We start from the raw sequence: 13,345 nt of genomic DNA, 5'->3' as shown, positions 1-13,345 counted from the left end.
ACCAGGGAGGGGCAGAACCAGGGCTGGAAGGCAATGTTTCTGAATCTGATGTCTGCCCCTTCTAAATGAGGACGCTCATCTGTCGATCTGTGAGAAAAAATACAGAAAGCATCACTCAAGCAATGTGAACTCAAGACACTGAGATTTCACTAACCCTCCTCACACACAAGGTCCAAAAGAAACTACCACACACACGTCCACATTTGATGCACAGGACAGACTCACACTGCATCAAAATAAATCACAGTATGACCATAAGAGCTTTTTTCTTTCAATTTTTATTGAACACAAGTATTCTGACAGAATGCAAAGTCAAAATTCTCAGTTAGTACTCAGTATTTACACCAGTGAGAATGGAAACAAAGGTGGTATCGATGTTTCACTTGGTAAAAAGTTTTATAACAAGAGAGAAGGCCCCCGAAGTACAGAATGCTGGGTAGGATTGTTAATGGAGGTCTGAAAACCACCATCCAGACAGACAGCCTCGAGTGAAAACCTGGGACTCGGAAGGCTCCATAGAAAAGTGTGAAAATAGAGTTCCACTTCCAAAGCTGCACTATATACACCACAGCCCTGCAGGGTCCAGAGGCCCTGCTCATCACACTTGAGTGCCTCTCCAGCAGAACTTGGCCATGCCGGTCTTCATGTGAATACATATGTATGGCACATACACACATAGACACACAGACATTGGAAACTGGTGGAGTTGATCCCTCCTTCAAAAATTAAAAAAAAAAAAATTATAAGCTTTGATCTCTTAACATAAAAGATAGAACATCTTGGAATAAAATGACTCCCTCTTTGATTTTAGAGAAAGCATTGCTCTTTTTAATTTTTTTTTTAAAAAAGGAAAACTCTTGCATGCTGGGACAAACCTACATGTAATGGGAGAGAACAGACCAAAGTGTGGGCAGAGTCTTAGGTCCTAGCTAATCGCAGAGCCAGGGTTCTAGGGGGTCAGCTGCCCTGGACCAGGTAATCTGAGGGCTGACCTCTTTCTTCCTAAACATTGGAACCATTGCAACCAAAATCAGTTGGCCTAACCACTTTGACAGTCTTGACAAGGTACGGCATGGGCTTGGCCTGACGTAGCAAAGCCACTGACATTACAAGATGAGGAACTGAGTCCACTGAACAGCCTGGTGACCGGAAGTGCCTGCCCCTCACTGCTGGGCCCTCCCAGTCTCAGACACCCAGGCTCTCACATTCTACTGTGTGCTCCAAGATCTGTCTTCATGTTCCTTTATCCTGAGGGCCTGTGCATTTGAACCAGAGATCTGTGCAGGCCCTCGAATCAAAGGGGCCAGGGCTGTGTGGTCTGGGATCCTCCACTTCCATCCCCAGGAGCTGAGAAAATCCAAAATAACCCCACATTGAGCAAATGACAAGACCGTTATTCTTCACAGTTTGAAATTATAATCTAGCACTGCCACTGATCAGACTGCAGAAGTGTCAGAACATTGGGGAGAATGGCCCACAGAAGGGCTCCGGAGGCAGCCTTGTCACCCTAACCTCTTGCTGCTTTGTACCTTGGGAGAGGAACGCATGCGGAGTACTGATTTCTGTTTACTTAGCGTCATCTTCATCATCATCATCATTTGTATTTCATTTTCTTTGTTTAAAGGCTTCGATTCCTTTTAAGAGTGATTTTTGTTTCCTGAATATTTTTCTGAACTATCTGCTATACCTTCCACAACCAAACTATGTTGAAGTTTTATTTCAATACTATGACAAAAACACGTTTCACACTAAAATATTCACGCATCCACAGTGCACAAGCTTGCAGTTCTAAAGTAGAATGAGAAAAAAAAAAAAAAAAAAAAGCAAAATTTCTATACAAAGGGCTGGCTTTTCCCTTCTCCCCCCTCCCATCCCCCTTAAAGTTTCTGTATTTTTTTTCCCCCACTTGATTTCCAATCCAGGAAAGTTGTGTTATGACTCCAGACAGTAGGTTGTTTCTTTTTTCTTTTGTTTCTATAAATGCTGCCTAAGTGAACAGAAGGCCGATGTTACTTTACTTCAACAGATTTCCAAAAAAAGACACTAATTCCCTGAAGCACACATGCTCTTCCGCTCAAATCTAGATTCTGGGCTCAAAAGGAAATGGTATGTATATATTTTATTTGGCTTTCTACACAAAGGGGATGTTTGGGGTAATAATGTGTGTTCACCAAGACCAGCCCCAACTATACAATCTTCTCTGCTTCATTCAACAAAGCCTAAGGAGTCCTTCAAAAGAAGGGTGAGTACGCCTGGGAGCAGATCCCTTTTCACAGATGCAGGCAGGTGGCAGCTAATCAGAAAGTGGTCTAACCCCCAAAGGAACGCAAAAATAACCAAAAATTTAAAAAGCAAAACCATTCCGGAATGAGATGGATTTTCACCCGAGTGGGACCCAGGCAAAAACTGCAGATCAGAAAAGAGAGGAAGAGCGACTGTAAACAATCATGTTTTGTAAAGTTGTCCTGTGCTAAAGCAAGCATGTGATGATCCTACCTACCTCTAGGTGGTATTTGTTACCTTAAAAAGCAAAAGGCAGCTGTTTTACATGGACATTTAAACACAACCAAAGTCGAACATTTGTCATCTTGTAAACACTGGAAAACAAAGTTGGCAGAAAGAAAAAAAAAAAAGAAAAGAAGGTAAAAGAAAGAAAAAGAAGTCTGAATACTGCAAATTGAGATCTACCCCCAGAAGCTGCAATTTGGCATTCTTCCTACAAAATAAGAGTCTACGTGGGAATTGAATCCAGCTAGAAAGGGTGACACACTTTGCATACTGAACAAATACAAAGTGAACAGAAATTATAACTTATTATGAGGTTTTACAGAGTTCAAACTTGACTGAAAGTATAAAAATAAACTGTGGACTTTGTTCATTCGATTAGTCTCAGTGCCTGAAAGTATTTCTCTGAAACTGGTCTGTGTCGATCGGGTAACACCAAGTGTGGTCTTTCTGAACCTAGATTTTGTTTCTGAGCTTCCTAGATTCTTAATTTGGGGTCCTTTTGTCTGATTTTTAAACGGTTTCAGGGAACGGAGTGTCCTAGTTTGGCTGTGGGTTTAACCTTTTTGTCTCATTTTCTTACAAGTGAGTGCGCAACAAAGGGACCCTTTCTATAAGCCTACAAAAAGGAGATTCCCATGTTTTATCTGTTTAGGTTTTTTTTAAAGGCAAAAGACACTAGAGAAATGAGATGTGTGTGCGTGCGTGCGTGCGTGTGTGTGTGTGTGTCTGTGTGTCTGCAGTGTTGGAAATGCTCTGGTGAAGCTGCTGTGTCACTTTTTATTTTGATCTTTGCTCGGTTCTTGTCACCCATCATGCTTTGCTCTCATTCTCCTTTGTCTGTGTGGCGTCATTGGGGACCGTCTTGACTTCGGCTGGCGCTGGCTTCGTTTCTGTCTCCTGGCACTCTGGCTTTGCTTCTATAGGGCCCTTCCTGCAGAGAATCAGGAAAACAGTACCACTGAGACCACGGTCTGCAGACATCTCACCCCTGCATCCAGGCCCTGGGGACAGTGGGGAGTAGGGGGGTTCTCTAGTGACAGCACCTGGCTCCAGCCTCTGCCCATCAGAATCATCTGGGAGCTTGAAACATCAGCCAAGCCTGAGCCGTGCCCCCGGAAATCCTGATTTAATTGGTCAGGACATGGTGACTTTTAAAAGCACCCAAATGACTCTAATGTGCAGCCACAGTTGAGAAGCACTGAGTCAGAAGAACTAGTCTTCTCTCTTCCAGCCCTAAGTTGATGCCACGGCCTGTGTTTTTACCTGGGGTGGTAGAAGAGGACAGCAGAGGCAGCTCCTCCTCACCCTGACCAGTGGCAGCAGCTCAGCTGGATGTAAATGGGGCCTGATGGGTTGGGCTGGGCTCCCAGCACTCATTCCAGGGGCCCCTTTGCAAACAATCCACTCTTGCCTGTCCCCTCCCCACCCCACCCTGTGCTGTTGCAGGATGATGCCTCTATGGCCTGCCTGGGTAGGATGAGAAAACACTGATGGAGGCAGCTTTCCATGGCAGCCTGGTAGGGGGCTAGAGTGGGCCTAGCTATTCAGGAGTTGAGGGAAGCTGAGCGGGCAGGGCTATCAGAATCCTTTTCCCTCCTGATGCTGAGATTCACGGCTCCTGGAGACAGTGCCCTGCAGCCCTTGGTGGCGGTGTGGCAGCTTATCTGGGGAGCAGCCACAGGAGCCTCTATGAAAACCTAGGTCTGACTCTGCCTACCTCAGTTCCAGGAAAGAGGGTCGGGTCTGAGGACACATGGGGACAGGCACAGTCCCCAGCCTCAGCTGGTGCTACTGAGTTTTGGCAAGACACTTAGAAACCTGAAAGGTTAAGGACTTTCTCCTGAACTTAGAGACCCAGCAGCCATTTGATGCTGGGGAGACCCGAATCCTCCCACCCACTCTAAGAGCAGGAGAAGCAAGAGTGGGCTGGGGCCGGGGCTGGAAGGGTAGGGTGGGCATCTGAGCCAGCGTGGTGGGGGGCCTCTGAACTGCACCCTCCCCTGCCACTGGCCCAGGGCCTACCTCTTTTCTTCCTGCACATCAGTGCCTTTCTGGTGGGGACTCAGCCTGGCACTGAATAACACGCTGACTGGGGTCCCAGGGTGGCTGATAAGGGCACCTTGGCCTTCTTAGCCTGCTTCCCAAGCTATTCTCATCAGTGGGCCAACTGCAAGGGCTCCCCCAGGGAAAACAGAAGCCACTGCTAGGAGATAAGGATAAAACGTAATTAACATGGCCTAATTAGCCAGCAGGCAGCTGCTCCTGAGGCTCAGCTGCCTGTCCCGCTCCCTGCCTTATCCCAGCCCCTTGGTTGACGGCTGCCTCAGAGAAGCCCTGGATGAGGCTGAAGACACATCTAACAAGGAGGACACAGCATAGCACAAATGCACACCACCACAGGACACAACCCGACGACAGCAGACAAAGAGAGGCCGTACTCGGTCTTTGCTGGCGCAGGCGAAACAGAGCTGTCTGCAGTGGAAGGAGCAAGCTCAGGGGCTTGTCCACTGGCCCCAGCGGCGGGAGCAGGAGAGCCCAGGGCTGCAAAAACATCCTTTGCAAGGTCAATATCTGGGGTCTTGAAGTTCCCTTCGTCCATTTTAAAGTCCTCGCCCTGGGAAGGGTTTGTGGTGCTGACGGAGGCAGCCTCGCTCTTCGGGCTAGCAAGGGCTGTGGCTGCCTCGGGCGGGCTCTTCACGGCTCCGGGCTGGGTGGGCTCCGGGTCCGGGCCTTTGGTGCTGGGAGCCTCCTGCTTGGCCTGAGGGGCTTCTGTGGCAGGGGCAGCCGCTGCTGCTAGAGGACTGGCTGCCCCAGTCGGGGTGGGGACTGGTGCAGGGGAGGGCTTGCTGGCCGGAGGAGCCTTAGAGGCCTCCCCGACACTAGCAGGGGCGCTTGGGCTGAGGACAGCCCCTTGGTTAGCCAGGACATTAGAAGACAAATTGCTAGCAGCAGGGGTTGAGGTCGGGGTGTCGCTCAGGTCAACGAGGGGGGCGACCTTGGGGGCTGCAGCTGGGGCCGGGGAGGAGGTGGAGGCGCTAGGCCCCTTGGAAGGGGTGGCCTGGCCAGCCGGTACAGAGTTTGAGTCAGGCGTGGCCGTGGCTGGCGGGGCAATACTGGAGGTCAGGGTGGTGGTCTCACTGGTGGGGCTGTTCTGAGCAGTGGCAAAGGTTTCGGTGATAGTGTCAGAGTTAGTGGTGACGGTGGTGACAGAAGGCAGCATGTCCTCGACAGTGGCCGTAGTGTCGGCAGGCAGCCTGTGGGGAGGACAGGAAGTAGAAGAGAATAGACAATGAAGCTGAGATGTGACAGAGAAGTGGGGGAGGAGGGCTGAAGCCCGGAACAGGGACCGTGGGGGGGCATGCAGTTAGGCACAGGCATGGACACAGGCCCACAGAGAGACAAGGATGGCAAGAGGAAGCACGTGCCCAGGTGGGCAGAAGAGGACACAGGAGACGACAGAGAACGTGGCGGTCTCAAAAGGGACCTGCCGGCCCCTCCCTGCTGATGTCTCTCCAGCTCTCTGCACGGAGCTTCCTTTCCCCGAAGTCCCTGCAGACCTGTCTAGGGCTTCCTGATCCCTGCCCTGGATCTTGACACAAGGAGGGCAGGCGTCTGTTCAGCATCCACATGTTCAGCTTCCCAGGTCCCAGAGAAACTGGGCCCAGCTGCCCTACAGGGCTCCCCAGGGCATTGATGGGAAAAGTCATGAATTAGGCAGATCACGAGTACTCGGAATGGCTCCTTGGAGCTGTGGCAGATTTTGTGGTTCCGTGAAACTCCATTCCCTTCAAGCCCATAGGATCCTTGGCAGCTAGGCAGGCATTACAACCACAACTGGTCAAGGGCTCCGCGGGTCCCCGTCCCCAAGGTTTCTGAACAGAGGAGGGCCGGGGAACTTTACCAGGTCCCCACCTTCTCTTATCCTTTCAGGAGGAAAACAGAAAACCCTAGAACTTTAAGAAATCCTAAGCAGAGTCTGCTAAGCCTTTCTGTGAGATTTTGCCACCTTAAACCACTTCCAGAATACGTGTATAACTTGAGAACAGGGGCTAAGGATCTAGGGATCCCCACTTACAAAGGAGCCTTTTAAGGGTACCCACAGCCACTGAAATAGAACCAAAAATGCCTTCTCTCTGAGGACACAGTGAGGTCAGGCATTTCTTAGCCAAGCAGGTCTTGTAGCCAAGGATTTGGAATCCTGGCCTGAACTGTTTGGCTGGGAGCTGTGGGTAGGGGCACGGGAGGTAGGGGTGGGGTGGGGAAGTGGATGGGTGGGTCTCTATGGAGCAGGTGCCAGCCCCTCCCAGCCCACGTACTCGGGCTCCGTCAGTGGCGTGGTCTCGTTGGGCTCTGTGTGTTTCCCTCCGTCATGGTTTGGGGTCCGCTCCTCCTCTGTTCGAACCTCCACGATGGGCTCCTTGGACTCATCTTTCCTGTGGAGACAGCACTGCTGGTTAGACCTCAGGGCAGCTGCAGGGAGGGGCTCCCCAGGAAGAGCAGCTATGACTCAGCCTAAGGCTGGCACGGTGGGCCTTGAGAGCCAACAGATTCAATGTCTGAGTCTCAGCCCAACTCTGGCTAGCTGTGTGACCTTGAGCTTCAGATTTAATCACCCTGCCTCAGTTCCTTCATCTGTAAAATGTAGCAAAAACAGTATTACTCTGCCTAGTTATTATGAGAATTCAGTGAGAGGATGCATGGGAAGTGCTGAACACAGTGTCTGCCACAGGTAATTGCTCAAATACATACATCTATCTCCATACCCAAGTATACAGACATTTATTTTCTTTCTTTCTTTTTCTTTTTTTTTTGAGACAGTCTTGCTATGTTACCCAGGCTGCAGTGCAGTGGCATGATCTTGGCTCATTGTAACCTCCACCTCCTGGGTTCAAGTGATTCTCCTGCTTCGGCCTCCCGAATAGCTGGGATTTCAGGTACATATCACTGCATCTGGCTAATTTTTGTATTTTTAGTAGAGGTGGGGTTTTGCCATGTTGGCCAGGCTGGTTTCAAACTCCTGACCTCAAACGATCCACCCACCTTGGCCTCCCAAAGTGCTGGGATTACAGGCTTGAGCCACCCCATACATACATTTCTAAGTGTGTGCACATACATGTGTATGCATATACAGTGCCTGGCACCTGGTGGTGCTAAACAACTTATTTCCTCACTGAGTCCCTTTCTGGCTTGCTCCAGCTCTACTCCACCTAGTGACAGTCTTCGAGGGATCCCGCTAACTGGCTTAGGATCTGTTTCTCCAAGATGCTGCTGGAGGGACAGTATCTGGATCATCAGCTCCATAAGGAGAGGAATTTTTATCTCTGTTGTTCTCTGTTGTCCCTATGTGCCTGGGAACAGTGCCTTGACTACTGCAGCTGCTCGATACATATTTGTTGAGTGATGGATGAATGCATGAATGTTGTAGGAAAGCAAGGCAAGTGTGTCCTTCTAATGCCTGCCCACCCCATGGCAGCTCCTCTCCAGGTTTAGTTCTGACAGTTTCCCTTATTTTGACCTACACAGGGATTTTCACATTCTGGGGAGATTCTAATACAAGAGATCTGGGGTTAGGCTCAAGAGTCTACATTTCAAACAGGTAACCCCCCAAGACCATGCTTTGAGAAAGTTTTCCCTAATGCTTTTCCCCACCTCAGGGTTCCAAGTGGGGAACATGCAATGTAAGGAAAGGTCACCACAGGCACCAGCTGACGGCTCAGGGGGTTGCGGCGGCTGGGTCCCTGGCCTGGGGCAGAGCCCAAATCTCAGCAGGGCAGACAGGTCTGCACTCACGAGAAGGCGGCCTTGCCCTCCTCCATGTCCTTGCCCTTGGCCCCGGGCCCGGCTTTTCCACACAGGTTGACTGCAATGCACATGAACAGGCCACACTTGTTCAGGAAGTAGCAGGTGATGTCCACGACCACCAGGAGCAGGACGAAGATGACGATGAGGATGCCCACGATGGCCCCGGTGCTCAGGCCTGAGGTGGGGCTGCCATTGGCTTGAGTGGGAGAGAGATGGCTGGTGGTTAACAGACTGAGACAAGAGACCTCCGGACCCTGCCAACAAAAGCCCCTGGGGGTGGGGAGGGCCCAGAGGACACAGTCATGGCATTCATGCCCAGAGTGACACCTTCCTGGGGCCTTTGCATGCCCCAGAGTTGAGACAACAGGGTCTCTCTATGCCTTCCAGAGGGAGGGATGACAATGTCCCCTCACAGGTTGGGGGACGAGGGTGAGCCTGGTCAACTGGCCTCCCGTGAGTCCTGGGAGCAGACGGAGCCCCCCCTGTCTGAGGACGCTGGATAATGAGGCAGTTGAAGGGTGCTGCTGTGTTTTCCCTGGACCAGAGCAAGAGGCTTTGCAGCACAGGCAGGCAGCGACCACTGATTTCAGGCGGGGCTATGGTTCCTGAAGTGCTCAGGGACAGGGACTCAAATGGGGTGGTGGAGGGTTCCTAGGGCTTTCTTGGGGCTTGTGGGGATGTCCAGCACAGTAGCACCCCCATTATACTCCTCCCCTTCCATTTTCCCTCTTTAGGAGTGACCCTAAAGGAGCCTGACATTAGAGCACACTGGGTGCATGGTTTACCCTCCTCACTGCACCCAGGAAAATGAATGAAGCCTGGGTGACTTCAGAGACATAGAGGCCTCCCCAGGCCTAGTGGGCAAGGTGAAAGGTCTGGGAATACTCACCATCTAGGAGCTCAGGCCTGCTTGGACCAGACTTCAGGAAAACCTGAAGTGAGTGCAGACTCACTCAGAGGTGCAAACACGCACAGACAGGCACACTCAAACGCAGGACAAATGCCCACGCAGACAGACATGCACTCTCCCATTCTAGCACCTGGTACCCTGGTTCTGGCTGGACTCACTCTGAAAGACTCAGCCTGTGTCTTACTTCCCCGGTGCCCATCTGCAATCCCCTCAGGGTCTTTGGCTACTGACAGTTTCACAGAGGGACCTGGACTCAGATCTCTGGGATCCCTGGGAGATCAACCCATGGTTATAACTGACACTAGTTCCCTGGGATGGAACAACTGACCTCTTGGTGGTTCCCACCAGTGTCTGGGAAACAGCGGTCACGCTGCAGGAAGCAAGGACCCAAGTGGAACTCCTCTAATAAGTCAATGTTGGAACAATGCCCCTAGACTGAAATATGGGCACTTCTAATTCATCTTTTTTCCGGATGCACCTGCTTCCGTAACTGGCAGCCCTGCCCCACCACTAGGCTATGTCTAAAGCTTCCTGTGCTTTCCGGACCCACTGAAGCCACCCAGGATTGCAGACTGAAGATGGGAACTGTAGCCAACACTACCTGGGGCTCACCCCACCCATTACCCCACTCCCAACCCAGCTCACTAGGCTTCACCAAACACCAGGCCAGGCCCAGCAGCCTGTGAGCCACGTATCATGCCAGATAGTGGAAGGAATGTATAACCCAGAGTGATCAGCACCAGAGCTGGGCCATATATTCTTCGTTTTCCATGCAGCCTGTTTGCTGGAGGGTAGTGATGGCTCTGTGTGCCCCAGGGGTCTCCGCCCAGGCACTGTGGTGCTTCTCCAGTGGCTGTCCCTCTCTGCTGGTCCGTCTTTCAAACTTCAGTTTAGGGAATGGGCCATCAGCCTAGCATGCCAGAGAGGATCCCTCACAAACTACTCCTGAGACCCCTTGGTGCATCTCACACATGTTTTTAGTCCCTTTGGGACATTGGCTTGCCTCCCAGCCCTTCCTCCTCAGGCCCTCTGAGGAGGAAGAGAGAGCTGGTCCCTGTGGATCTCGCACTGAAGATCCCAGTGCATTCCCCCAGGAAGGCTTGAGATGGTGAAGAACTCTGTGCTTGGAGGACCCCGCTCTGGCCACCTGTTTCTGGGCTTCAGCAGCAGGAAGCTGGCCACTGGCCCCAGCCATCAGCTGGAATAGGTCATTTTCTTAGCAGCCACAAATGCAGAGGTATTTCTGGTTAGTTTCATAAGAACAAAACCATCCATTTCCCAGAGTCCTCACACATTCCACCCAAAAAGCAAAGGAGACACAGGCCTTCTTGGTCTTCAGGATCCCAAAGCTGTTTCCCCCAACAGGAGAGAAACGTTAGCCTTGGGTTTTCTCTCCATTCTCCATTCCATGACACAGGGCTCCAGGCCACTGCAGCCTCTGGACATCAGTGCCTGATAGGTGTGAAGTGCCTACTCCTTGAAGAAAGAGCTGAAAATGTTTTTTTTTTTTTTTTTTTTTTTTTTTTTTTTTTTTTTTTGTTAGTGGAGATTGCCTGGAGTTTTGGACTCTTTGGCACTAATTATATCTTCTGAGGTTTATGTGTAAATATGATTTTGTGAAACTAATCATCTCTCTAAAGAGGAAAAATAAACTCCTGCAAAACTGCTCTATGTGCTTGAGAGGACAGCAGCTGAGACAACTGCTCTGTGCTCGTCAGACCCAGCTGGAGCGCTGCACTGGCACTGCGCACACCCAGGCGAGGGCCTGGTGGAGGGGAAAGGCTCTGAACTGTGGTATAAACAGACAGGGCAGCGGTCTCCCCTTTCATTGGAATATAAAAGTCAAAGTCCTTCTCTTGGCCTTCCTTTAGGGCCTCCACATGCAGCAGACTCTGCCCACCCCTTTGTTGAGCCTCTTGGCGTGAACCGGACCCTCCCTTCTGCCTGCTGAACACACCCAGCTTGTCCTGCTTTAGGGCCTTGATGATTCTGTGTGCAGAACCCTCCCTCCGGGGTGGCTCTTTGTTGTCCTGCAGGCCTCAGTTCCAGTGTCACCTTCCCAGAGAAGCCTTATCTGATCTCTTATCTAGTGTGGCACCTCTAGCCGATATCCACCATGCTGCTAGCCTGTTTTATTTTCTTCTTACCACCATCTGCCACTTTCTGTTCATTTACATGCTTCTGATCTGGGCATCCCCCGCTAGGACATCCCAGCAGGTACCCTGCCTGTCTCTCTTATATCTCCCCAGCATCTAGGACAATCCTGATTCGCAGAAAATGTCCAAAGAATAATTGTTGCACAAATGGATGAGTGTTTAGTATGGAGAGGAGAACACTATTTACAAATATGTAAAGGTGTTCAATGAGAAGAAAGAGGTAGTCTTATTCTGTATGGCACCAAGGTGTGGAAATTATGGTGGTGGCAGATTTTAGCTCCATCTGAGAAAGGACTAACAAACAGGGTAATCCAACATAGTGTGGGCTGCCCTGAGAGGTGAGTTCCTTGCTTCTGAGGGCATTTGAGCAGAGGCCAGAAGACCCCTGGCCTACATCCATGCTATAAGGCTGTGGATGAGGCTCCTGCACTGGGCAGGACCTTGGGTGGAGAGTGTCTCAACCACAAGAGTCTGTCATTCCAAGTCATACATTCTACACTGCCTGGCTCATGGTATAGATTCCCTAATGCCTGTCTCCTCCAGAGCATGGATTGAGAAGGACTTTTTCCTGGAAGACTAAAATGCTTGGTAGGTCTCATCTTTAATCATTGATCCTTGTGATTTTATTTTTGCAAGAAAAATACCTTTAAACTCAATGTATCTCCACTTGTAGGAGAATTCCTAGGGTGTTTGTTACAAATTCAGAATCGGGGGCTCCTCAGCACTATGGGATCTGAATCACTGGGCATGAGGCTCAGGAATCAGGAGTTGAACAAGCAGCCTAGGTGATTCTTATGAGGACCACGCTCCTAGGTCTTCCCTCCCCGGCATCACAAAGAGGAACAGGTGATTCCATGATTTGTCACCACAAGGTGCACTGTGCTGTCTCACCTGGTGACCCTGAAAACAAACTTGACCTAATGTATTGGATGGATCAAGAGAAAGCAGAGTATCCCCCAAAGGAAAAGGGACCACACTGTCCTCCACCACTGAGTCTAGACTTCTCGAGCAGGTGAGACGCTTTTTAAGCTAGGAAGAGAATGTTTGTGGCTTTTACAAACAAGAGGCTGTGGGATGGGCAGAAGGGTATTCCAGGCAAAAGCGAATACCCATTCCCTCTCAGTGGGTATCACAGAATTGTTTAGTCTAAGATAACTAGAAGAACAAAGCCTGCCACTTGTGTAACATTTTATAAAAGAAAAAATATAAACTCCCAGGGGTCTCTCTTTGCCATGGTCTTCCCTCGGCCCTCCCTTGACTAACTCACTTGTATACCTTAGAGGCAAAGAAGGCTTCTAGGGAACAGTTTCCCCATAACCTTGAGTTCAGAGCTGCCCAGGACAGGGAGATTATGAAGATGGAGCTGTCCATCCTCTGTGATTCCTGCCTTGGGAGGGGTTGGCACTAAAGACAGAACTGGCTTGATCCAAGAATGAGACCCACAGATGCCTACTTTTGTATGCCTCAAAATAGGAACATGGGCCTCACATTTTACAAATGTCCAGATGGGCCTGAGTCCTTGTGCCATGAAATTTTGGTGCAGCAGAAGTGCCCTCTTCACTCCCCAGACCCCCAGAAGACATCAGATTCTTGGAACTGTTGAGCTAGGGTTCTGGTTCACCCCCGAGCCCCTTACATGTCTGCTTGCTCCTTCGAATCAGCTAAACAGATGCCTGGTCTCAGGGGCTTGCAGGAGGTGTCTGAGTTAAGTGTGATTATCAATAGAATACAAGAGAATCTTCTCTCAGATTCCCTCTCCACAGGCTTACTCTGTGCAGCCTTTGTTAGGGAGAGTATAAAGGCTGCTGTACCATCAGGTGACTGAGCCACAGAGTTGTGCATCTGGTGGCTCAGAGTGTGATCCCACCCCCATAGTGACCACTTCCCCAGTTCTGCAAGGGCACTTTCCCCTCCCACTGCCTGCTGGGGACTCCAAGGCAGCAATGCCCCTTCACAGCTCTTAGGATGC

General features: G+C 50.5%; 1 protein-coding gene across 26 annotated transcripts in view; it reads right to left on the bottom strand.

Annotated features, from left to right (window-relative positions):
• Window positions 1–262: 262 nt before the first annotated feature.
• NCAM1 (neural cell adhesion molecule 1) overlaps window positions 263–13,345 on the bottom strand; it is a 311,329-nt gene continuing 298,246 nt past the window's right edge. For 18 of the 26 annotated variants that reach the window (XM_017523267.2, XM_017523269.2, XM_017523266.2 and 15 more), the window contains 4 exons: window positions 8,299–8,506; window positions 6,825–6,941; window positions 4,947–5,762; window positions 263–3,439 (listed from right to left, as the gene is read on the bottom strand). In XM_017523267.2, the coding sequence (XP_017378756.1) occupies window positions 3,319–3,439; window positions 4,947–5,762; window positions 6,825–6,941; window positions 8,299–8,506 (1,262 nt within the window). In that variant the 3' untranslated portion in view covers window positions 263–3,318. The remainder of the gene's footprint in view (window positions 3,440–4,946; window positions 5,763–6,824; window positions 6,942–8,298; window positions 8,507–13,345) is intronic. The other 8 variants (XM_037736643.1, XM_037736645.1, XM_017523281.2 and 5 more) reach the window with 1 other exon arrangement.

This window comes from Cebus imitator, unplaced genomic scaffold (assembly GCF_001604975.1).
Source record: "Cebus imitator isolate Cc_AM_T3 unplaced genomic scaffold, Cebus_imitator-1.0 Scaffold28, whole genome shotgun sequence".
Lineage (NCBI taxonomy): Eukaryota > Metazoa > Chordata > Mammalia > Primates > Cebidae > Cebus > Cebus imitator.
The sequence above is the reverse complement of the archived record's forward strand: the minus strand, read 5'-3'. Positions and strand labels throughout refer to the sequence as shown.